Source organism: Hippichthys cyanospilos, chromosome 7, assembly GCF_059441005.1.
Source record: "Hippichthys cyanospilos isolate Australia breed blue-spotted pipefish chromosome 7, RoL_Hcya_1.0, whole genome shotgun sequence".
In the NCBI taxonomy this organism is placed as follows: domain Eukaryota; kingdom Metazoa; phylum Chordata; class Actinopteri; order Syngnathiformes; family Syngnathidae; genus Hippichthys; species Hippichthys cyanospilos.
In genome coordinates this window covers 18,127,786-18,152,513 of record NC_142375.1, presented here as the reverse complement: position 1 = coordinate 18,152,513, position 24,728 = coordinate 18,127,786, and the positions used below count along the sequence as shown (strand labels likewise).

Sequence of the window (24,728 nt, the reverse complement as noted above, 5' to 3'; positions counted from 1 at the left end):
AGTTTTGAGAGCAGCCCGTGTTTGACCTTGGCGGTTCCATTGTACTTCCAATAAGTACAATCAAATTGTTTCTGTGCAGAAACACACATAATGACAAGGTAACAAGCGCAGATATTTACAAGCAAGGATGTTTGCGTTAACACAAAAACACTTTTTGCCGCTTAGCCTTCCAAAGTCAAGGTTTCCAGCCAGAAAAAGCATCTGTTGATTTCTAATTTTATAACATCAGAAATGTTTCTTGAAAAGTTCCATTTAAATACACCATGAAAGCTTTCTTAGGGTTTCACAGGGAAGTGAGGAAAACAAAACCTTCAAATTGCGAAATTAACATACAAAAAAAATGAAAATCTGCAATTAAAATGCTGTTTTTGTAGCATTCCGCGTGGAAAAAAAAGAAACCTTGGATGAATGATAAAACTGTACGCTGCAATTATGCATATCAGCCGTCTGTACAATGTGCAAATTGTGCCTGGTCATAACTGAGATTTGACAAACACACACTCAGGATGGCGTTCCTGGCAGGCACGAGTGGCGCCCCATGCTGGGGCCACACAGGAGGCCAATTATCCAGGTTCTTGAGGTCTCCATGCTGCCGTGGTCAACAAGCGCTCAGTGAACACTACGTGACAAGCGAATGGCATGAAAGCTGTCCAATAGTTATTAAAAGAGCATTCTGCCGCCTGCTCAAATTGCCAAATGGCTTTTGCGTTTCTCTTTGTGACTGGAAATTAATCAAAGTGTCATAAAGGTGATCTACGATGAAAAGATTACTTTTGTAATGCACAACATTTTTCTGTCATATTTGTAAGAGTTGAAAGCAGTGCCAATTTTGAAAGAAAAAAAGTGTTTTAGTGTGATATCAAGTAAGAAAGTCTTATTTAACAAGCTCATTTCAAAAATAAAATTTCTCTCATAATCTCACACCATTCACCCTGCCTTTATTCTCATACTAGAGAACCTTTTGTTCCAGTGGAAATACATCTTTCATTCCACCAGAAAATCATTACTCGTGCAGGAAAGGCAGATTCAAAGTACAGTATATGATATGATATGATATATAATGGGTATTTGTATTAAAAAAAATCTTGGGGAATAATAATAATTCTAAACACAGAAAACCATTTGCATTTGCTGATCAATGACCAACTTTTATACATTTTTGATGATCAACTTTTTTTTTTCATTTAAACTGTGCTTAGCTGCACACTATTTTTCTCCTTCTCCAAAAGCCTCCCTATAAATTTTGATAAGATGAATTCAGTCAGCTGAAACAACACATTTAAGCATGGTTTGTTAAAAAGTGATCAGTAGGAACAGAAACTTACGTTCGCCGTGAGCATCAAAGTGTACAAGTCATTTAAGTCAACCACGCCAGACTATATGGAGCACTCAAGCTTTGCTATCGCAGTTAATTCATGCTAACCATTGCTATATCAGCATTCGAGACCCTGATAAACACGGACAATTGTTGCCGTATGTCAATGTCAGAGTAATATTGTAACTCATTTGTGAGCGCCCTAAATTGGCAATTGAATGTGATTCTAGAAAAAAAGTGTTTTTTCTATTGGGACTCCAGAGCAAAAGACCAACAACTTCAAAGTAAAAGCATATCAAGGCATTTGTAGCTGTGTTGTTTTGTAAGGCAAGTATTATTTTGAAGTGGGCTTTCTGACCACGTTTTACTGTCATGTAGAGCATTAAAAATTATTGCTGCAATTGACATATTTTTTCTGATGTGTACAGCAATCAGCAGGTATCTAGAGCAAGAAAAACATACCTTGAGCATTTTTTTGAACCAAGGTACTGAAATTATTCGAGGACTCGCACCCCAGCAAGCCTCACAAACTCCAAGGAATCTTTCAAAAATAGTAACGAATCAGGTTTTTTTTAAACATGTGGATTCACACGTCATGCTCACAAACTTGTTGAGGAACACTATTTTCAAACGATAGCAGCAGGTGCTACATGTAGTAAATTGCATTTCATGTTTAATTATAAGTTTCACAATATCACCACCACAAACACAAACCACCACATCTTAAGTGTTGTGTATTTTTGTGTGTGCACTTTGGCAGAACTACCTCAATGAAAGCAGCCCGGAGAGAAAAAATAAAATAAATTTTGATGTTTAATCAATACGCTCCCATTATGACACCGAATCAGTGATAGTCACAACAGACACGCAGCCACCCCTCATAAGCATAATCTAACACTCAAACATGCGCGTAATCATCCATTTACACATGCACCTCTGATTACACCGAAGGGATAGCAATCTGTATGCACGGCAAAGACTCTTTTAATTGAAACACGCACATGCCCGCACAGACAGACAGGCGGACTGACAGACAGACAGACAGCGCACCCCTGCTGACAGGCTCCAGCTATCAAGCGAGGCAGGTAGCAGCGGATCAGGCCGCCGCCAGGCATCAACAATTCAGAAAAGAGCGAGAGAGATGGCAGCGGTGGAGGGGATGAATCTACGGTGAAAAAGGTAAGAGCCAGGGGGGGCTGGAAGGTGGGAATAAAATAAAATAAACACCCCTGTCAGGGATAATAAAATTGTCAGATGGAGAGCTACGGTGCAGAGTTAAGAGATGCAAAATATGAGGGTGAGGAAGGGGGCAAAAGCTGAGATAAAAAGAGGAACTCGGGAGCTTCCGGGAGGAAAAATGGGGCGAAAAAAGCAAATATGGGAGCAGGAGTAGAAGATTGAACATCTCTTAATGTAAGAGGTAATGATAACAGACAAAAAAAGGATAGAAGAAGCCAGCCCAAGATGAGATGAAACTCCCGTGGATGGCAACTGGCAAATACACGGTCGTGTAGCGTTTCACATCAAATGTAGCCTTTACTGCTAAAGCCTGCCATTTTGTATCGTTTCTCATCAGGCACTTTGCCATTTTCCTTACACTGACATCTTTTCAGCACAGTCTCTATTAATCTGGAGGCTCTCTAGGGAAGTCCATAAGTACACTGATGAATGATGAGCTGACACACACATGCACTTGGGAAATGTAATTAAAATTACCTAGTTGCACCACTACTATACAGAACAATATCTGATAAATACATCAAAGAGAAAGCATTAAAAAAACAACACCGCAGGCTACAAAATGCCATGTAGAAGTTGAAAATGGCACTATGCGTTTATTTCTAAGTGCTCGGAAAAGGGTGATGGAGTTTTACTCTACGTCCCAGTAGAAACGTTGACAGTCCTTTTGGGCATCAGATTTTCTTTCTCAGCTTTGAATCTGAATCTTGTTGCGGTTGTAAATGCTTTCAGGTGTTTTGTCTTTTCTTGTTCTAAACAGACTTGCCTTGTGTATGAAATGCGCTCCATAAATAAAGCCGCCTTGCCTTGCCAACAGGAAAGGCAATTATGGCCAACACTTCCAGCACTTTTATTTTCTCGGGGAGAAAAATAGAGTTACCTAATACAGATGAGGTGATTACCTGATGGCGGAAGGTGCCTCCAATTAGGAATAAAATGGCCCAAGTAAAGTATACCTACTGACATAACCTGTTCGATGATAGATAAGTTAGAATATAACATATTACACCGTATGATATGAATCCACTCCGCAGACTGCTTCGTGAAAGTGATGAAGGGATGAAGCAGGCCAATGTAGCGTGAGTGTACTAAAGCATGTGGATGAATGCAGAGGAAAAAAAAAAAAACACTCATCAGCGAATCATGTCGGAGACACATGCAGGACAGGCACTTACAAGAAGCTCCTCTATATCGATATGCGTTACAGACCATCAGCCACCTTAAAGCTGCATTCTGCTAAGGGAAGGGAGAGCTATTTTTCACCGAAATTGACCTGATCCTGGTTAGAGTAAAATATCAGCTTTGCGATCCTTTGGACGAAACAGTGTCTTGTAATTGGGAAAAAGGCATTCCTGTATTTGCCATGGGGATATATTAGCAGTCTCTGCCGGCTCTCGTGATGTGTTGGCGCGAGTGTTAACATTATATCTTCCGAGCCACACACCCAAGAGACACGGGAAACTGTTTGAGCATGTTTCCAATAAACCTGATGTCTGTGCTGCTATGCAGTTGCTGTAGTTCTTTAGTTTGCTTCATTATATCATGTGAGAATGATGTCTGGCAGCGTGTAGGTTCTAGATTTTAGTGGAAAGTCTGAACGTTAAGTCAAGCACTCAAGACGCCATGCCAAGTTGTCTAGTTTTTCAAGTCTGATTGTCCGAGCTGTTTACACATATAGTTTCTGGGTTTAGTTTGAGTCTTGTATTCCAAGTCAAGTTTCCGAGTCTTATATAGGAGTCTAATTTCGGAATATGGTTGTCCAGTTCTAGTTTCTGATGCCTCTGGTGGTTATGTTGGATTTTTGTGGATAAAGACTAGCGATCGACCGATTATCGGGATCATTATTTGGAAATTTGAGTTATATCGTATATCTTTTTTTTTTTTTTTTTTTTGTCCGATCAGCTGATATGAAGAAATTAATGTAAATGTGTTGGCTTTAAGGCTAATTCAACGGGATGCTTGTTTTGTTTTTTTTTTCCAATTGATGCTAGGAAAATAGTTTCTATATTTTTAAACGATTGTTGCAAATTGTTTCAATAGATGATAATTGTTTTATTTGTGTAAAGGAATGGTTTTACCCATACTATCCAATATTTTTTACAGCAATTTTTACACTTTTTACACTTTTACTAATTGCTAATTCAACGGGATGCTTTTTTTGTTGTTTTTTTTTTTCAATTGATGCTAGGAAAATCGTTTCTATATTTTTAAACGATTGTTGCAAATTGTTTCAATGGATGATAATTGTTTTATTTGTGTAAAGGAAAGGTTTTACCCATACTATTCAATATTTTTTACAGCAATTTTTACACTTTTACTGCAAATGATCTGTATCAGTCCTTAAAAACCCATATCGGTCAATCTCTATTAAAAACTTTTGACTTTTCCACTTCAGAGTACTGTTTGTTTCAGGGTACAAACTTTGTCCCTCACCTTTGACAAAATTTAAGCAGGACATCAGGAATGAATGTCGATTTCAAGCTAGCATGCATAGCAACACAAACAAATGCAACGTAATGTGAAATATACCGGAAGAGGTTTTTGGTTTATCACCCATGAAAGCAAAAGCACCAGTACATGTGATTACACTCATGTCTTCCTGCATGCTTACATCCTGCTTACATCTACATGTCTGTCTTCTCCAGGAAACATCTAATTGAAAAGTGTAGCTAAAACACAGGAAAGGAAGCCTATGAATGGATAATGTTGGCTTTACTGGCACTCACTTTAATGTGTCCCCAGACCCTGGTGCATTTCCAGCACTGGAGCACTGTTGGCCACAACTTCTTACGCTCGAAAAAAAAAAAAGACTGAAAGGGAATGATGAAAAATAAAATCTTATAGGCATGTGGGACAGAGCCTTCCCCTCATTTGCTGTGGCAGTCTATGGGGCTTTCCTTCATCTTCGCTTAGAGCAATGCTTCTCAAATATTTTTTGCAAAGCCGCCCCCCCATGGAAAGAGAAAATATTTCGTGCCCACCACTTGCAGTGATGACTTTAAATAAGATTATCTCTTAAAAATCCGTATAAAATTCTACCCTTTTTAACATTAACCAAAAAAACAAAGCAATATAAATAAACTTTCAATAAATGTTCACTTTTAAGCTTAAATGTTAACCCTCTACCACTATACAAGATTTTCTGACTATATCATGGCAGCCAAAATGGAAGACGTCCATATATATATATATATATATATATATATATATATATATATATATATATATATATATATATATATACACACATATATATACATACACATATATATACATACACATATATATACATACACATATATATATACACACACACATATATGCTGTGTTCTGCTGAGGTGAACGCAGCCAAAAAGATGTTTGGAGCAAGACTGGAGGTGATGAAATCCTGGAAAATTGGGGAAGTTGTTAACAAGCACATTGATTTGAGCTCGAAGGCAAACAATCGGCCAAACAAGCTCCAAAGAAACGAGGAACAAAAGGAGCATGCAATCTAGAACAGTGGGAGGTGGGGGTGATGGTGATTGGGGGTGGGGAGAGAAGGTAGAAAAAGTAATGTGTAGGTGGTGAGGAAGCTCCTGCAATTACAGTATATCGAAAGAACACTATGTGCATGAGCTCAAGAAACAATACAAACAATAAATGAAAATGTAATGAAAGGGGGCCTCCAATTTTTTTGCATCTGTGTTCAATTGAATCAAGTGCTACATTAGAGTAGACTATAGATTAAAATTCATTTTCCTGCATAATATCAATAGTATCATGCCAATTATTTCTATAAAAAATGCGGTACGTGCCTTGATCTTTTTTCTTAACGATCCACATGCATTCAGTATTTTGTAATCTAAAACCATCAAACTGTTTCGAAGAATACCAAGTCGGCGACAATAACTGTAGTCTGATAGCCAGTGGCCACTATGGGACTGTGTTGGGTCAGCAGTAAAATTTTCTGAGCTACAGCCAATTGTCCTTCCATAAAAACTGGAATTGAACCTGAGACCTCTGAACTGCGAGGCCGGCGCGCTAACCAGTCTTCCATTGGCCACCTTGCTTTGATTGTTATTTTATATTATTTTTTATTACTCTGCAGTTCCTGGTTTTGGATTTGAAATGTCAGAAAAATGGAAAAAAAAGACAATTGCAAACATTTGCATGAATCAATCTCCAATGGTGAAAAACTACAGAAATCTGAGGATAGGTACTGTTTGGAGCCTGAAATTCTAAGAATTTGGACAATTCTAATTAAACAACTACGAAGTGATTATCAAAATAAATATTGATCACATTACAATCAAAGTAGTTATTGATGAATTGATCATTTGTTGCAGCTCTACATTATTGTGAAAGCGCAATTAACTCATTCATGACTATTGATGGCTATAGACATCAAAAATCCATTTTACCTGGGCTGGCAGTGAATGAATTAAAAAAACAAAACATACACACAAATCACATTCAAATTCATGCTGGAGGAGAGTCAGCATTTCGAGAGGCTCCGATGACCCGCAAATAAAGTTCAGCGGTTCTAGCTTTCTCGTGAAAGCAGGAAACCTGGAACTAAGTCATGCATGAATGAAAAAGGTGATAAGCGAATCTCAAGATTTTGTCAGTAACACAAAAAAAAGAAAACAAAAAAAAAAACACGAGTTAGCACACCATTCACCTTAGTTCAGCTGTTTGCGAAATGGAGCAGCTGGAGTATGATATGGAGCAGGTGTAGCTCTGTCTCTCCTGGCTTTCGCACTAATCCATCTGGGGTGCCTTTGAAATCTAATTTGCACCGGCTCCATTTCCATCACGCTACTCTCCGTGAGCCTGCATTGTTCGGAATGCGCATTCAGCACAAAAAGGTGACGGTGCAAAAAAAAAAAAACGTCCTGCGATGTCCACGCTAGTTAAAAGGAGCAAGTGTACTCCTCTACGAAGTGCCATGAAGGACGGTCCAAAAAGCATAACGAAGGGATTGGTGATTGTCCGACAAAAAGATGCATTATTTGCACATTTCAATACAAAGAATGCCGACTCAGCACCTTGCTTTTCTTTGCTTTTTCCTATACGGATTTTCATGTATGCACATTTAATTCTCATCTCATCCTGCAGTGGAGTAAGGAGATGATATACTGAGATAAACCGACTACAAAAAATACAATGTGTAACTCAGGATATTGAATTAAACTTAGATTCACAGTCATTATATGGATACGAATCAATAGGGCGCAATTTGGGGAAAACAAACATTTTACAGGTGAGTGAGAAAAGGATGAAAAACCAAGAAAAGGTCGAAGACGGTGAAGCGGTGTCTGTTCATTTTTCATGCTCTTTTCTACAAAATTTCGTGTTTTGATGCAGGAAAGAGAATGAAATTGGAATTTACATTGTAAAACCTGTGTATATGGAGCTAAAAAAATGCTATGGAGCTAAAAAATTCATTAAAAAAAAAAAGGAAAAAAAAATCGACATCAGGTCTTCATCACATTGTTTCACCATGTAATAACCAAAAAAAAAAAAAAAAAGAGCACAAAAATGGAAAATTTCCCAATTATTCATATATAGGTTTACGGTTATATATATACAGTATATGTATAACCTTAACCCTATATATAAATAATTGGGAAATTTTCCATGTGTATGTATAAAACATGTTTCGACTAAAGGCATTGTCAAATGAAATGCCTATAGTAATTTTTTTCTGCTGAAAAATGAAAAATAAGTTTGGACATTTGGTTGCTGCACAAGACAATTAATCCAAATGCACTGGCTGTGATTTGACAAAAAAGAAAAAAAGTATTCCTTTGCGCAGCATTGTATTTCTCTGTGGTGTGTCAAACTTACAAGAGTTTATTTTCACTTTATTTTAATGGGTTCTTTGCTTGGGACATCTTACAACAAAGTTTTAAATCAATTGTGTAATTTATGTGTAATCCTACCGGGAACTACGCAAAAAGTCAATAACAACAACCCACTAAATAAAAATGGCGAAACTCTTCTCCCACTGTCAAATACTTTCCTAAACTCCGGCATACAGGCTTGTTATAAGATTGTGTTTTTCTTTGAAAGTATAGCAGATGTCTGAGTCTGCTGTCAGTGCATAATGTATAAGGTACAGCCACCTGATAGCCCTCCGAGCCAGGGCGCGATCCCGCTAATCACCCCCTTAGTGGCCAATTACACGTACACACTGCACTCTCCGCAGGATTTGACGACACTCGGCAGGGTGCGTCAATGCAAAAAAAAAAAAAGTTGGGTTTACTCACAAAGTGCAAATACATATCAGCAGTGCACAGCATAGAGAGATAACGGTTGTTGAATGCACGAGGACTTGTTGTGTGCAGCTCAACCGCAACGCACACAAAGAGATTGCGTAGTTCATTTCGAGACGTCTTGAGAGACCGCTGCCTGCAAACGTCCACCGAGAGCAAGTCGAGTGAATACTGTGCTTCCTGTGCAATTTGTAAGGCTTTAAGTCAGACAACGGTGTGTGTGGTCCCTACAGACGTCATTATATTGATCTTAACTTTACACCGGTGCCATTGCGAGAATCGATAGTGGCAGGAAGACAAAGACTATTGGAGGCTGAACAAAGGATGCCAAACCACAATGTGTGAATCACCCTCCTTCGCGCTCGCTGGAAATCACAATCGGGAACGAAACCCCTACGCCTCCGTCATCCGTCATCGGGATGCGAGTCGCTCGACAAGCCGGGTGATTGATGACATTTTGGGCAGGAAAAGAGATTTTGAATAGAACGTACGAAGCCGAGCCACGGGGGATTTTCTCGCCCAACGAGGGTATATTTACATCCATCCGTCAACCGCCGTGTGCGTTGGCACAAAAGTTGCAAACGTCAGCAGAAACGCGGAAGCGTGCTGACGCAGGACACGCGAAAAGACGAGCGCTGACGGCATCACGCTGACAAGGCGCCGTCGATGCCGATCAATATAGTGACATATAAATCAACAAGAGGATGCCGTCGACTAATCCATGCCTGAAGTGGAGATGCTTGCGATTAGCGCGCATGGAACACATTGAGCGGAGTCTGTGAGACAACAGCAATGACAGGAAGATAGTAAAACCACATTGATTGCTTGTCCCGACTGTCATTTCGGGTCATTTGAATGTGACACTTATGCATCTCAACTGAGTTGAATTCATGCGGTTCGCCGTGATTTATAAACGCTGGGATCTCCGGCTTCTTGCTTGGCAGAAAACAAACCTACTTCAGCATCTGTTGTTTCTTTCTCCCCTTTATTTGCGGGACGTGCCTGTGCTTCCAGTGGAGCAGTCAACAACAGCAACTCTTTCACATCTGCTATGATTAATTTAGTAGTAGTAGTAACATTAATACAGTTTATAGCCTTAATGTCCCTTCTGCGACCTCCCTGCTGCAGAAGCACGGTGTGAAAATGTAGGAGAGTGTGAGAGTTGTCTGTCAGTAAAATGATGAATTTAACTTTTAAGGCTCAGGTTTAGCCTACCACATAAATGCAAAGCATCCAGTCACGACTAACGAGAGCAACAAAGACAGTAATGTAGCAAGCCATTGCAAAGCACTAAACGGTGAAAATAAAATCAAATAAAAGAATAAATAAATGTAGTCACTTTTTTGTTGTCGTATATCAATCTTTTGATCATACACAATAATAAAATTTATCAATTAAAAACATGTGGTGGAAGGTTTTACACAGAATCTTTTAAGTCAGATTAAAAATATGAATTGGATCAATTAATTACATATATGATTGATTGACTGTTGAGACGAGCCCTTACAGCAATTTAGAGGTTTTAATCTGCAGCAAGTTGCGCAAACAGGAAGCAAGCTTGAACTTGAAACAAGGTTCCACCTGAGTCATAAGAACTTCATTTGTTTTAAAATATATCAATTTCCTGATCGAACCAAGTCTGGTAAATTGTAAATCATAATAATAAAACAGGGGTTGCGAGCAATACTGGTGCTCTCGGTGACTCACCTCTGGAGCTCCTTGACAGACATGGAGATTTTGAGGTTATGTCCCAGAACGTGGAGCGTGGTGAGGATATCGGCCCACTGGACCATTTCTCCGAGCGGGCCCCCTTTAAGCACCTTGGGGCTGAAAACATCTCCGGACTCCTCTGTTAGAAAGCCAACGTGGATGAGGATCTGCAAGTGCACATAGAACTAGGTGAGTCTGGCTCACAAGATGATGGGTCAAGTTAAAAATCCCACTTACTTTTGCATATTCAGTAAAAGATAGAAAGAGCTATTAATGCGGGTAGCTCCATACTGACATTGTACATGATTATGTAAACGTGATTATGACTGTGATACTCACTAATGTGATAAGCCATGTGAAAATTGTTTAAAAAAATATGAAGTGTGATTCTACATTGCACAAAAAAAAAACATTTTGACTGCTTGAAAAAGAATGCATATTTTTCAATAATTGAACAAGGACTAATTAAAATAAATTACAATATTACTTTCAGAATATTATCATGCCTCATTTCCAACCTCTGTGATCCTCCATTAAAACATCATTTGTAGACTTTTGATCTTCACAGTAATTTAAATTGCAGAATAATAATAATTAAAGAAAAAGATATTCGATATTAATTACGTATCCATATAATTGTACACACTAAGTTTGTTGAAAGTTAAGCTGCTATTTAATTACTTTGGGGATTAGAAACATTTGAATTTGAGATGGAAAAGTCAATTAGGAAAATCCCAGTGAAAAACCTCTGCATGCAATGCCAGCTATTTTCAGCATTTTCTTTTATATTAACATAAAAAACTGTAAATAAAAAGCTGGAATTGAATATGTAGACTTCAAAGATGAATAAATACGACTTTGGGACTGAATGAGTTGAATAGGCAAAAAAAAAAAAAAAAAAAGTCCTGCGCATCTACAAGCCCGCATACAATGCATATCCATTTGACCATTCCAACCAAAGATTATCAACACTTTTTTTCCCCTTAATCATCATATACCAGCAAGAATGACGCAACATGTTGCTTTTCAGACTGTGTTAGACTGGGCCATATCCTAGCCTTGCTCTAAGAAATAATCCTGATTAGCCATTGCAGCAGGAATACCTCCTGCTGCTCTCTGGCAAGCATGGCACATTTTATTCCCACTATGTATTACTTTTCACTATGTATCCTTGAGGAACCTCAATTCCAAGTGTGTGTTTATAATTTGGGTGACTAAGGCAACCTCATGATGCCTTATCTGCCTCTGTATGTGTTTATATATATATATATATATATATATATATATATATATATATATATATATATATATATATATATATATATATATATATATATTTTAGATACACAGATACTTTAGGTTTCCGTAGTAAAAAAAAGTTCATAGTTGAATACCCATCATTTTTCATGCAAAACCAATACCTTCAATAATGTGTTCTTGCCACTGAAAAATGACATTGCAAGCAATCAAGGTGACAACCAATCACGGCTCAGTTTACGGAATTGGATTGACGAAGCTGAGAAAACAGGTGAGCCGGAATTGGTTGGAAACTGAGCTCCGTGCAAGTCATGCCAAACTTCCTATGCATGAGCATATTGTGCATAGAAACTGCTAGTTTATATTATAAACATGCAACAAACGTGTATAAAAACTTGGACAATAGTGCGCTTGTTTATGTGTGGCTGAGCAGGAATTGTCAAACTCCACCGAGAGTCCAGCTGGCGTGGCAAAATCCCCAGATTTAATAAGCCGGATCTATTAGTTCATGCTTCATAAAAAAAGGATAAGTGAAATTTAATTACAGTTATGGTGGCAGATGGCAAGAGTGACAATCCGTGGCAGCAGTGCCGTTACTTTTCACGCTTGGCCGCAATGGCGCCACGTGGTGAGCTGGTACGGCACAACATTTTTCTCTCAAGAAAACATGGAACTGTTAACTGTCCAGCAAGAAAAGCCAAGACAGGAAATACAAGTGTGGTCTGTTTACGGAGTGAATACTTCAGTATAAGATTAGTAAACTGTAAATGCTAAAACTTGACTATAGTACACTTTTTTTTTTTGTCCTAGAGAACATTCTTTGCGTTTCGATCTACATTTGAATGAGACTGACATCCATCACTATTGTGAATTATTGTGGCCATGTTCAACTTGCTTGCCAGTTAGCTAGCTAGCTCGCACAAAGAATGAGCTGCTCACATCTCATGACAATAAAGCACAAATCCTGCACTGAAAATAAAGGTAAAAAATAACTCATTCTGGCCATGTTTTCACCTTCCTTCTAAATATGTTCACATAACAAGCACAAAATGCAGTAAGAATTTGCGAATATATACTACACTTTGTAGGGTGTTTAAAGTTTCCGTTGGCTTGAGCCAATAATAGATTATGACGATATGATAACTAGGCAAAATCAAGTGTAGTATTTTTCTTTTTTTTGGTGGTATTTTGTGGTATTAAAATTACAGCACTTAAACATCCTTATTTTGAAATGTAGCTAAATAAAACAGCATTTTCTTCATTGAACATAATGTACTTTTTGATTTAAACCAAACATTGAATCTCTGCTATACTAACATGTACCATATGTAGGGTAAGTAAATTAATAAATAAATAAAATAAATAAAATGTTGGCAGAATGACTACTGACCTAGCATGCAGAAACGGAGGAGGAGGAGGAGCACACGCAGTACTGTGGGGTGAATCTACAATTTGGAGCCTCATTACTCACTGAAAGCACTTTGCTATATCTTGAAAAATAAAAAAAAAAGTTTGCGCCCAAAAAGATACCGTTAAAACTCCATACTACATCAGGAGATCACTGGGCATTGGAAAGAAACGTATAGAAGGTATTATTTTGCGGATTTCCCTTCTTACGGGGATTTTCCGGTCATTATAAAAAGTGAGGGATTACGGTAATAAATGGAGTTATTGCACAGGCCTGTTCCACTTATTTAACTAATACTGTTGTGTGTATGTGTGCGCGTGCATGCGCTTGTGTGTTTTTGGGGACTGTGGTTGAAGGTCATTTTGATGGAAATGCACAGGTGGCAACACAAGCTGGCACTGTCAAACAACACCCATAAATTTCACCTTCTTGGATCTTCAGTCTGAAAATCCTGGCTGTTTCTCAATACCAAGCACCGGTTCACGCAAAATACCGCACCAGGAGGTGCCGTGCAAGGCCTTGTAAAGGCTGACGGGGTGGTGGCCTGAAGGGATTGTTTTGAGCTATTCAAGTGGATGACATACCCACATTTGACTCGGGGGCACTTTGTCTATTACAGCAGTCATATTTGAGGAAATAGTTCATCCTCCAAAGCACTTTTACTTTTATTAATCTCTCGGCTTCCACCTGGAAAATTATTCTTCCACATCATGTGCACTAAAACTGGATCAGTCTGAGGTCAGCCAAGACTCTAAAGACCAGACCCTTGAAAGACATAAAACATAATCAGCTTCCACAGGTGATTTAAGGTCACTTGATAAAAGGAAACTAAAGTCAAAGAAGCAGCAGTTTGGCTCATTTCTTTGAGTAGTGTGGCGTCTTTTAAGCCTCCAATTGATTCTGCGATGTCCTGAAATTAAGCAATGGAATTTGTGTTTGAAATACCCACTCGCTAACTTTCTGCAAGTTGACCCTGGCTGGCTTTTATCAACTTGTGTGCATCTGAAAGTTACTTCCCAGACGCTTTTCACCCTTTGATACAGTAAATCCACCCCCACATAAACGGATATTTTCTGCATAGATCTCAGGCTTTTTCATGTATCACTTTTGCGCTAAAGTGCCAGAAGTACAAAACCGCAAATTTTTTTCAGTCCTATTTATCATGTATCATGATAAGTTGTGAAGACTATGCATCTACTTAAAAACAAATTACATGGATTCAGATTATTATATTTGGTGCAAAAAACAAATTACATGGATTCAGATTATTATATTTGGTGCAACCACTTAATGTAAATGCAGAACTTTTTTTCTCCCAGTGGACAACTGTCAAGTCATAAGGACTGTTTTAATAAATATAACAGCAAGGTTTTTTTGTGAGGATTTCAAACTCACCTTTACTGCAACAAATACCAGTCAAATCATATTTATTTATACGTCTTTAATTGCACTTAATTTAGCCCCCATCACATGAGGAGAAAAAGAAAAAACAGTAGTAGAATTTTAGCGGGTCATAAATTTCCAACCTTTGGGGCTGGATTAAAACAAATCCATGGGAAAATTGACTACAGAAGCTGTGTAAATTTGGCACTTGCCATCAAAATGGAAAATTTAAGATCCATGCATTGCCTTTCTCATCTACAATGACAGTTCTTGCATTTTGAAATACATTTGCAAAAATCTCAAAAAGCATTTTCTCATTGAGATGATGGATTTTGTGTGTAAAATTATGAAGAAAAAGTGAATTTAAAGCAACACTAAAGGACGTTTCAATGTTCATAGAATTTTTGCATGACTCTTCCAATGAAACATTGACATACGGCTAGTCGAAAGGTGCTTTGGTTATGGCGTGAGGCGGGGTCTTTATTACTTTTACTTGCACTAAGTAATTTTGAGGAGGGTGGCAGGTACCCTTCCACATGCAATATTACAAATGTAGTGACTGCTATAAGGCAAAAATACCCCCCCCCCCGTCACCCATTTATAATAGTTAAGGCGCATCCTTAATGACATATTTCAAAACTTTTTCCATATATAAGGCGCACCCTCAATCAATGACATATTTTAAAACATTTTCAATCACAATATAGTACTACTCAAAGTAATCACAATAATAACTCAAATAACACCTCTAAACTCTCAATAGCATAACTCAATGTCAATATGAGCAACCCTGTTCAACTGTAAACACGCAAAAGAAACAGTAAAGCTTACTTTATCAGTTTATTCCCCATCTACGAATCCCAATCTCAATATTGATCCATATATAAGGCGCACCTGGTTATAAGGCGCACCATTAGCGTTTAAAAAAAAAAATGAAGGCTTTTAGGTGCGCCTTATAGAGCTGAAAATACGGTTCTTGCAGCTAAAATAGATTCTTAAGGCCCTTTGCAAAATCGAGTGATAGAGATAAAATAGATTTGTATAAAAATACATTTAAAGTGAGACAAAAAAAAACAACAAAAGACATATTGAAAAAGAAATACTTCAATACATCAGGTTTACTCAAGAAGCAGCAACTCGATTTTATCGAAAGGCCCCGGGATCAAACCTCGGCGCTACAAGCGAGCACTGTTGCATGCCGCCACCCCCAATCACAAACACACTTCTGTTTGCGATTACTGAGACGAAGCGCCTACGACAGCAAGGCAGACGACCGCAAACGCGCCTGCATCTGCTTGTGAGATAGCGCCGGCTCATTGTAAGGCATTTAGGCTCTTCAGGCAGCCATGATGGCGAGCAACAAAGCCCCTCGGAGCGGCACGAGAAAGGCAAACATCAATCACAGTGACAGGCGACCACGGCTGCACTTGTTAACTAACTTTAGCAGGAGATTGAGGTTGGGCGAGATGCAAAATGTGTTCATGAAGTGCTTTTCACACAAGAACGTGTTCATTCATCTCCATTTTCTGGAGGAAAATCGAATCAGTTCGCAGTATAGTGAGGCATGAAATCTAAAATGTAGTCATTTCAGAAACTTTTTTTTTTTCTTTAAGCCTGACCTTTGGATCAAGTTAGCCTTCAAATGACACCCCGAGTGTCACGGTTTAACTCGTTTTTAATGAAGGCAGTAGCCAAAGTGCCTCAGCACTCCCCGCCTTCGTTCAGTCGTCCTTAATCCTTTTTTCTACAGCGCCTTCTTTATGACCACCCTTCCCTCTTGTCCTCTTTTTCTTCCTCCTCTGGCAGCAGTACAGCTCGGCGCCTTCCGTCATAATCCCAATCACCATCATTATTATCACCGTTGTGACCTCCTTTCATTTCATTGCTCATCTATCTTGGAGTCCTTTTTGTCTTTCTCCTCTCACAATAAGCCTCTGGCATGTGATACATAGTAGAGACAAAATTAGATCATTGTCAACACTTGAATAGGTGTTTTTTTTTTTTTTTAACTCATCCATTTCCGAACAAAACGTATTTTAGCTGACGTGCACATATTGCAAGGAATCGGGAAGCTATGGGTGGTGACGAGCTACAGATGTGCCACCTGGTTTTTAGACACAACTAATGATTATTTTAAGAATAGATTAATACCTTGGTTGTTTTGTCGATTAATCGATGAACCCGATTTTTAAGAATGTTTTCATTTCCATCTATTCGTTTGAAAAAACTTTGCTACGTTTTTTTATTTTATTTTTACGACATTTACTGGTCAATAAAATTTCATGAAATTGCCTCAAATACAGAGCGCCGCTTTCCAAAATAATAGCAGCGGTTTGTAAACGTCGCATTTGGATTCGATGCAATGATTGTCTCTTTGCTTTCATACAAGGCTAAAGAATTGATTTTTAACGTAAACTTAACATAACGTGCAAAAAATAGCCAACCATAGCTTGCTGCACAACTTGCTTAAAGGGACAATGTGTAAGATTTAGAACGTTTTTCACTACAGGCAGCAGGCGGTGCTGCATTTACCATTGTCCGTAGCTATAACAGACATGGCAGCCTCCATGTAATAAATTTAACAATAACTAGACCTATCATTATATTTAAAACATACTGTTGGTCGCTAAGAACACATTTATTTGCAAGTTTTTTAATTTTATAATAATTTAATTGATATCTTTTTTAATGGAAAACGGTCTAAATCTTACACATTGTCCCTTTAAATGCCACAAGAAAGGGGTAAGTATCGTAAACTTGTTTTTTTTAAACCACCCATCCAACACTGTACCAATAGTGCAAAATCTCTACGATTTACCTTAATTATCAATTTTTAAAATAACAAATCAATTGCATTAAATGTATTTATTGGCCAATGCTACCTAATCACATATACGGGTTGGAAAAGGTCTAACTCGGTGGTCTTATTTTGGTTTAAAAAAATAAAATAAAATGATCTTATCTGGATTATTGTGTATGATTAAACGGCATTTAGATTACCAGTGAAAGAATTATTGCCTGCATGCAAACGCAGGACAACGAATCAGCGATTACAGCGGGACAAAAGCACTTGGACATCCCCGGATGTTTATCCTCTCAGAATGCAAGCCAAGTAACCATTAAATGCCCTTCGTTTATTACTGTTAACCTTTCAGAGAGTCTTTTGCCAAAGGCAGAGCTAACCCTTTGATTCCGGCTGGACTGATCTAGAGTGTGTGGCGAAATCAAGGCTGAGTCATATCTTCCCAACATTTTCCTTGAAGAGCAAATTGTAAAATTTTGCATAAAAAACAAGCAGCAATGTTAATATTCTAATGAAAAATTGTAAATATGTGTTTCCAATTCAGCCTAAAGCTTTTCGACTTTGTTTTCTCTCCTCGGTTATTTGATATCATTTTGGGATTGCTGCGCCATAAAAACCGCACAGAGATAAAAATAGTTGTTGCACAGAGATAGGGTGAGATGGTAAATTTAAGAGGTTGTACCAGGGCGCGGAGCATCCATCCATCATCTATCCCTCACAAGAAGGGTCACCCTGGACACAGCACCAGTCAATCAGTGTGTGACAACACTGCCACAGACAACTGGTCGCAGACGTACTATTTCTTATTTATTTTATTGTCACTGTCATCTAAATCGTTTCTTTGAGTAAACAAGCTCCCGCTTTTGAAAAACAGGCGAGAAATCGGAAAGATCTCCTACCTTCTTCTGGTCCCGCCACCGGTGCTCCAGTTTGGCGTCGAGGCGGTTGGCAGCTGTGGTCCACTGCGGCGCCAGACGACGGATTCGACGCTTCATGAAGCTCAGAGACTCCTTTCCCGCGCCGATCTGGTCCAGTAACATGGAAAGATCTGTGCGGAAGGCGGCCTGGGAAGCAGGCAAATTACAGCGGAGTCAACAAGTGCTGGAAATTTGATCATTCAAGATGAACTAAAAGGGCAAAAGGGGATAATATTTCAAATGAATACTTCGGAAATAAGCTAAACGTTTGATAATTGGTTTCCGACGTCAATTTTTCAGCCAAGTACCATCTAACAAGCGTGATGTATTTAAAAAAAGAAAAAAACAAACAAACGTGCTGTGCCATTCGTATCTGATGACACAACTTTGGAACTTCATTTGTAGCAGTATCGCTATGAATATTTTATTCAGCAACCCCATAGCAAAGCTCTCGTAACGTTGTCCTTTTTTTTTTGGCATATCCATGAAAAACTTCTACAAAGTATACAATAATTATCTTTATGTTCCAATTAATTTTGCTTCAATTTGAAAAGAAAAATGTACTTTTCCTATCACTTCATTAAAAAAAAAAAGCCTTAATTTACTGATAACTGGAACCCCCCCTGTTAAAGTCTCACATACACCCAAATGTCCCTTCATGTAACCTCATTTGAGATCTGCTGTCATTAAAAACAACAACAAAAAAAACAGTCACTATTTACTGCCAAAAGGCTGACATGGCGAGGATTTGGAAAATCTTAGGTCTCTAAATGAATATTCAGTTATCAAAAATAATTTTCAATATGTAAACACTGGATCCGACTTCATTGTAAAACAGTAAGATCGCCCGATGGTCACATTTAATAAAGCATCATCCTCTTATTAGCTAATTAACAGCCTGTCTAGTATGAGTTTAACAGGCCAATAATGGATTGACCACATTCTCAAACGCTATGAGCTCTCTATCCATACAGCTTTTCAAAATGTGAAAAGTTTACCCTCCTAACATTCACCGAACTGGTCTTGGTGCAGCATATGCACTTGCAAGGAAGACTATGTCTGCGCTGTGGCCAATAAGAAGCAAAATGACAAGGGTGAACGGCGCCACATGACCTTTGAGTCCGCAAGGGGGAAAAATAGAGTGGATGATGGATGGATGAGGCGTGTGTAATTAGTAGACTTTGAATAGGGTCAGATGAAAGTGAATAACAGTGAAGTAATGGGGACGGAGCGCTCAAATTCTCCTGAGCATAAGCTAGGTTCGCCTTCTTCTTGTTTATACTTTGATGATTGATGACATCTCAACTTTAATTCTGACGCCTCGTTAAAGACTTATGACCATGCCAAGGGTATTAGTATGGTGTTAGCCCATAAACCAAACGCTACAAGCCATTTAACCCATTCACAACCGGCCCAGTTAAAAGTGGTCTTTAACTTTTATAGCCATCAAAGAGTTAAAATATATTTTTATGAACACTGTAGCAAAAACCAGTCTAAACACAGCATGGCTATTTTTAAACACATTTGCAGCCCTGACAAGATTTTCACTAACATAAAAAAAAAACTTGTAAAGAAAGGATTAACGCAAGCGCAAACATCAAAGATAGCAAAATGTTTTATTCATGTCCGAATAAACTTTTTTTTGTCTTTCCTTACAACATACCTCGCTTGCTAAATTAATTGAAGTTCACAGTCAAACGGCTTCCGCAGATCATCTACTCATGGCCCCAAAACAGTAGTTAGACTCTTTCTTGCATAAAATTAAACATGACTGCGGTGAACCGTGAGCCGAGATACAATGATTAAGACGAGATTCTGTCGAGTGCCTTTGATGCTTTTCTAAAGGCATTGTTACCATGTTTAATTTAGCTGTGCCGTTGAAGCAGTTCCTCAAGGATTCAAACTGTAGAAGAAGCCTGAAAAAAAAGGTTTTTTTTGTTTGTTTTTTTTTAACCACTGATTCTCAACTGGTGGGTCGAGGAGCCGATTTGGGGAGGGGGCGTTCTTGAAATCAGATCTCATACGTACACCCCCGCCCTCTAGAAAAATTCTTTGTTTACTCACAGGCCTCTTGGTGCCCTTTGCCTGGTGAACTTGCTGAGGGCTGGGCTGGCTGCTGTGATTCCTCCAAACCAGCGGGGGGCAGAACCACTCCACTTCACTCAAGTAGACGAGGAAGGAGCAGTCGGAGCCGTCGACGCCATAAAAGGCGTAGCAAGGATCGGAGGTCCAACGTGCTCGCATCCACTGAAGACATGTGGAGAAGACGTTAAAAAAATTGACACATTTTTGAGTGGGGAAATATGTCTCAAAAAGTGCTTTTAAAGGTTTAGTAAATCTCACAAGTAGAAGGTGTATAATGAAAATCTCCAAATCCCCATCCCAAAAGATTTAAAGATTCCATATGAACAATCCCATTTTCAATGTAGAAATCAGGACACGCACAAATAAACCGTCATCAACATTATGCTTGGAAACAGCTACAAAACTCTACTTTTTTAACACATTGAAGGCCACAAATCCCTTGAACATAAAAGCTAACAAGCAGATGAAGAAATTTTCAGTAAGTGTGTGAATTACAGTGGTTTTAGGTGAGGATTTCAAAACCCTTTGAGTGAATGGTGTACCAAATACCTCCCACTGGGTTCTACCTGCCTGCGGGAGATTGATTAAATATGAATAATCTGAAAATTGATGTGTACTAATGCCTCAGGACCCGTGGATTACAGTGGCAACGACAGAGGTGGGCCAGACAATGCTGAGATAATCTCCGTTAAACCTTTTAATCGCTCTATATCCCTAGTTAAAAACTAAACAAATATCATTAAGGAAGGGACACAGAAGGCCATCTCTGAAAATGAAAAGGGATTAACAACCGACGCGGCCATTTTGATTGAGACTCAAAATCCAAATGATGGGAAAATTGAAACTCACATCCACTTTTCCGGGACACTCTGGGTAGCGGGGGTCTTTGGGTACTTCACACTGGGTGGATGTCCCATCTCTCAAAGCTGAAAAGAAACATTTGGCCTTGAGCTACAATTCATAAATACAATGAACCCCTATTTGTGATTTTCAATCACAAATAAAAAAAAACACCATTCCTACTGTGAAAGCGGCAGTGTCAAAACTATCCTAATCTCGGTGAATGGGAATTATGAACAGTCCCAAAGCCGATGGTACATTTCAGGATGCACATGGGCAGGTGTTTAACACAGATGCATACCTTGGATGCTTTGTGGAATTTAACATAACCAAACTCTAGTCTGCAGGTCAAGTCCATCGAGACTAAGCTCGTGTCACCCTCGAAGACACAAAGCCTTTGGGAAGAAATCAACGCATCTGAAATTTGTGGCTTCATTAGACCGCAGGCGCTATGGTCCCGTGGCTAATATGGATAGATTGACGTTAATGATCCGTGGAACAATTAATCATCATGATACTACTCTTCAGCTCATTTAACACACATTTTACAACATGGCCGCAGCCACGGGGATCCAGGGTAGCGTGTCGCATTTTCAGTGCTCCTCACCTGCTTGTGGACAGATAGCGACAACAGCCTGCGTATAGTTCACCTTGGCTATGTCAAACCAGTGCACACAGCTCACTGGACCTTACAGCGCAACCGAGCCACTCATTCTCTGTTCACGCCTGCGATTGCGGCCAAACACACTGCATTCATTGCTTCACTGACTTGGCTAAATGCCTGTCTGCTGCTGAAATAAGACAAAGAGGAGGAATTGTGTTTATGTACATATGCTGCCTTTCTGTGTTTGCTTCCCTTTTTCGAGCTCATCCTTCTCTCTCTTTACATTCGCTTTGCCTAATGAAAATGAGACATTACTGCAAATAAGTGTTCCCCCCGGAGGCTTTTCTCCATTTACTGAAGTACGCATACACAAACATTCTATATGAGGGTATCCACAGGTCAAAACTATTTGCTAAACAAAGTCACACAAAAATAATGATTAACTAGGCGCATGTATGAGTTTAATTAATAAAGAAACATTTTTATTGAAATGTAGTTTTATTAAAAAAAAAAAACACTATATGCATGATGGTTTTGTTGAGTTATCCATCAACAGAGTCAAAAACCAAAATGAAATCAATTGTAAACTCCAGAAATGATATTTTCGCTGCCATTTACATGCTTGCATTCTACATAAACCACAAGGGTCCCTGGTGCTGAACAAGTTGTGCAGCGGACGGCGTAATCTGTCTTTCAGTCATGACCAAACACATATACAAACAAACACACTTCAGTGCTCACGTGGACGACGACAGCGAGACCTGGAGGGGCATCGTTGGGAGAAATGGCCCGTCCCCTTTCTGAACTCGAGCGGGGTTTTGATATTGGACCTCTGTGCTCAACATGGATTGTCCATAACAAACACCATGTTGAAACATAAGGGTGTCCATATGTCCAATTGGCACAAGGATACCCTTGGCCGCAGTTCGATATTCGACTTTGCGGTCGTATCATTGGATTTGTGGCCGCATGTTTTGGACACTTGGATGGAGAGGGGTGGAGCTGTCGACTGATCACCACCTGGTGGACTCCGGTCAGACCTGGCTGACTCAAACGTATTGTGAGGGTCTGACAGTCGCCTGTCAGAAGGAGTGTCAACTACCACCTCTGGCCTAATGGATGGATGAACTTTTTTGCTGTCATTTTACATCCATTTGAATTCACTTATTGGTACTGAAAATGTGCGATTTCCTTCCCACATACTGTACTGTATATTTCAAAGCGGAATGATTGACCTTGGTCTGAAGCACGCTTTTAAAATCAAATAATTTTGTAAGAATGAGACAGGCAGAATGACAGACTACCATACATTTGGCCAATTGGTGGGAAGAGATTCCGGTATAAACCGAGGTTCACCAGTACAGTACTTGATTGCAATAACTGTACCTTTGCCTTGCATGATGCTGGTTTGCAGTATCTGCTCCACTCTGACTGCCATGTTGGAGACATTCTGGGCAATAGTCTGGATCATTTCCATGAGGCCGGCTGGTTGAAATCTGAAAATGAACAGTAACATAAACAAAAACTTGTCAGCTCAAAGTGTAATCGATCATTTTCAAGACTGGATTATTTGTGAGAGTGGATTGCAGTATATGTTTTAAATGATGTTCCTGGCTTATTGAGAATGAGCACACTTGGCGGTTAAAAATGATTTTTGACTGATATACACGGTCGCTGTCCAGTTAAAATGTTTTTGCTTAAGGTTCGCGCAACAACCATTTATGGCTCAGCTTGGGAATGTCACATGACCAGACTCAGAAAACAGATGAGGCGTGATTGGTCGTTAGCTGAGCCTTTAACACATGATGTCATTTTAAGTTGCCAGAAAGTGGAAAAATGTATGTAGAATGAGACAAAATATGAACTTTTAACTGCTGAAAATGGCTAAATAAGAAAACTATTCTTTTAATTAGCTAAAGAGTTAGCCACTGTGTTAAGAGTGAGTGTGTGAGTTGAGGCTATTGGCAGATTAGCTAAATATATGCTTGTTTTTACTCATTTGTTCATGTTTGTTCAATGAAGTGATTGAAAGCGCATTTGCGGTCGTTTCTTTCTTTTCTCTATGCATTACTACAAGATTACAGTAACGGTTCAATGTCGAAAAATAGCGACTAAGATATTCTCCTGAGAACCGGGCTTTTAATTTGTGTCCACTGTCGTGTCCATTAAGTCTCTGAAAGACAACAAATGTGAGATCATCCAAAAAGACCAGAATGTCCTCTTGAGAGCACGCTAGGACTGAGCAGGGTAGCCCAAAAACTAATTTGTGGATGTAAATGAATAGTTTGGGTCTTTTTGATGAGAAAACCGCAAATAGGTGGGGGTTCACTCTGCATTTTCTAGACCGGAACATTCTATCAAAAAATCCCCATTTTAGTAAAAATAAATACAGTGTATGTGACAGTTGAATTAATGGAAAGGAAATAAAAGTCCAGAAAAGGGCAACCTCTCTATGTCACAATGCCAAAGCATCTAACACACAAACAACTCCAAGCACAGCAGTAGAACAGGAAGTGACATTTGCAGGTACATTTATATGCTGCTTAATGTACTGTAGCTGAAAAGCTCATTAGAAAGTTTGTTTGCGATAACGGCACACTTTCCACACTTAAGTGTATGCAAGTGGTGCATTTTTACTCTTTTGCGTTTAATCGTGATTTCATGTCCATGTAGAGTAGATCTGAATGCAGTAGAACAATCCCATTTCAGAGGGACTTATGTACGCTGGGGTTTTTTTTCCCCCTCCTCGTTTTAACTCAATCCCCTCCTGTGCTGCCACGTCTCTTGCTTTCCTCCCTCCACTTTTCACATCTCCAACAGATGTACAAGTGTTAGCGAGGGATGCAAATTGGTAGACACTTGGTTGGAGCGTGAAATAGAAAGGACCTACGTTGCCACTTCCTCTGC

At 39.0% G+C, this 24,728-nt stretch overlaps 1 protein-coding gene across 2 annotated transcripts in view; it reads right to left on the bottom strand.

Moving 5' to 3' along the window:
* Positions 1-24,728, bottom strand: part of LOC148421396 (alpha-1,6-mannosylglycoprotein 6-beta-N-acetylglucosaminyltransferase B-like) — an 86,846-nt gene that overhangs the window by 24,395 nt on the left and 37,723 nt on the right. For both annotated transcript variants that reach the window (XM_088420228.1, XM_088420229.1), the window contains 5 exons: positions 23,208-23,317; positions 21,227-21,303; positions 20,357-20,539; positions 18,275-18,439; positions 10,522-10,691 (listed from right to left, as the gene is read on the bottom strand). In XM_088420228.1, the coding sequence (XP_088276354.1) occupies positions 10,522-10,691; positions 18,275-18,439; positions 20,357-20,539; positions 21,227-21,303; positions 23,208-23,317 (705 nt within the window). The remainder of the gene's footprint in view (positions 1-10,521; positions 10,692-18,274; positions 18,440-20,356; positions 20,540-21,226; positions 21,304-23,207; positions 23,318-24,728) is intronic.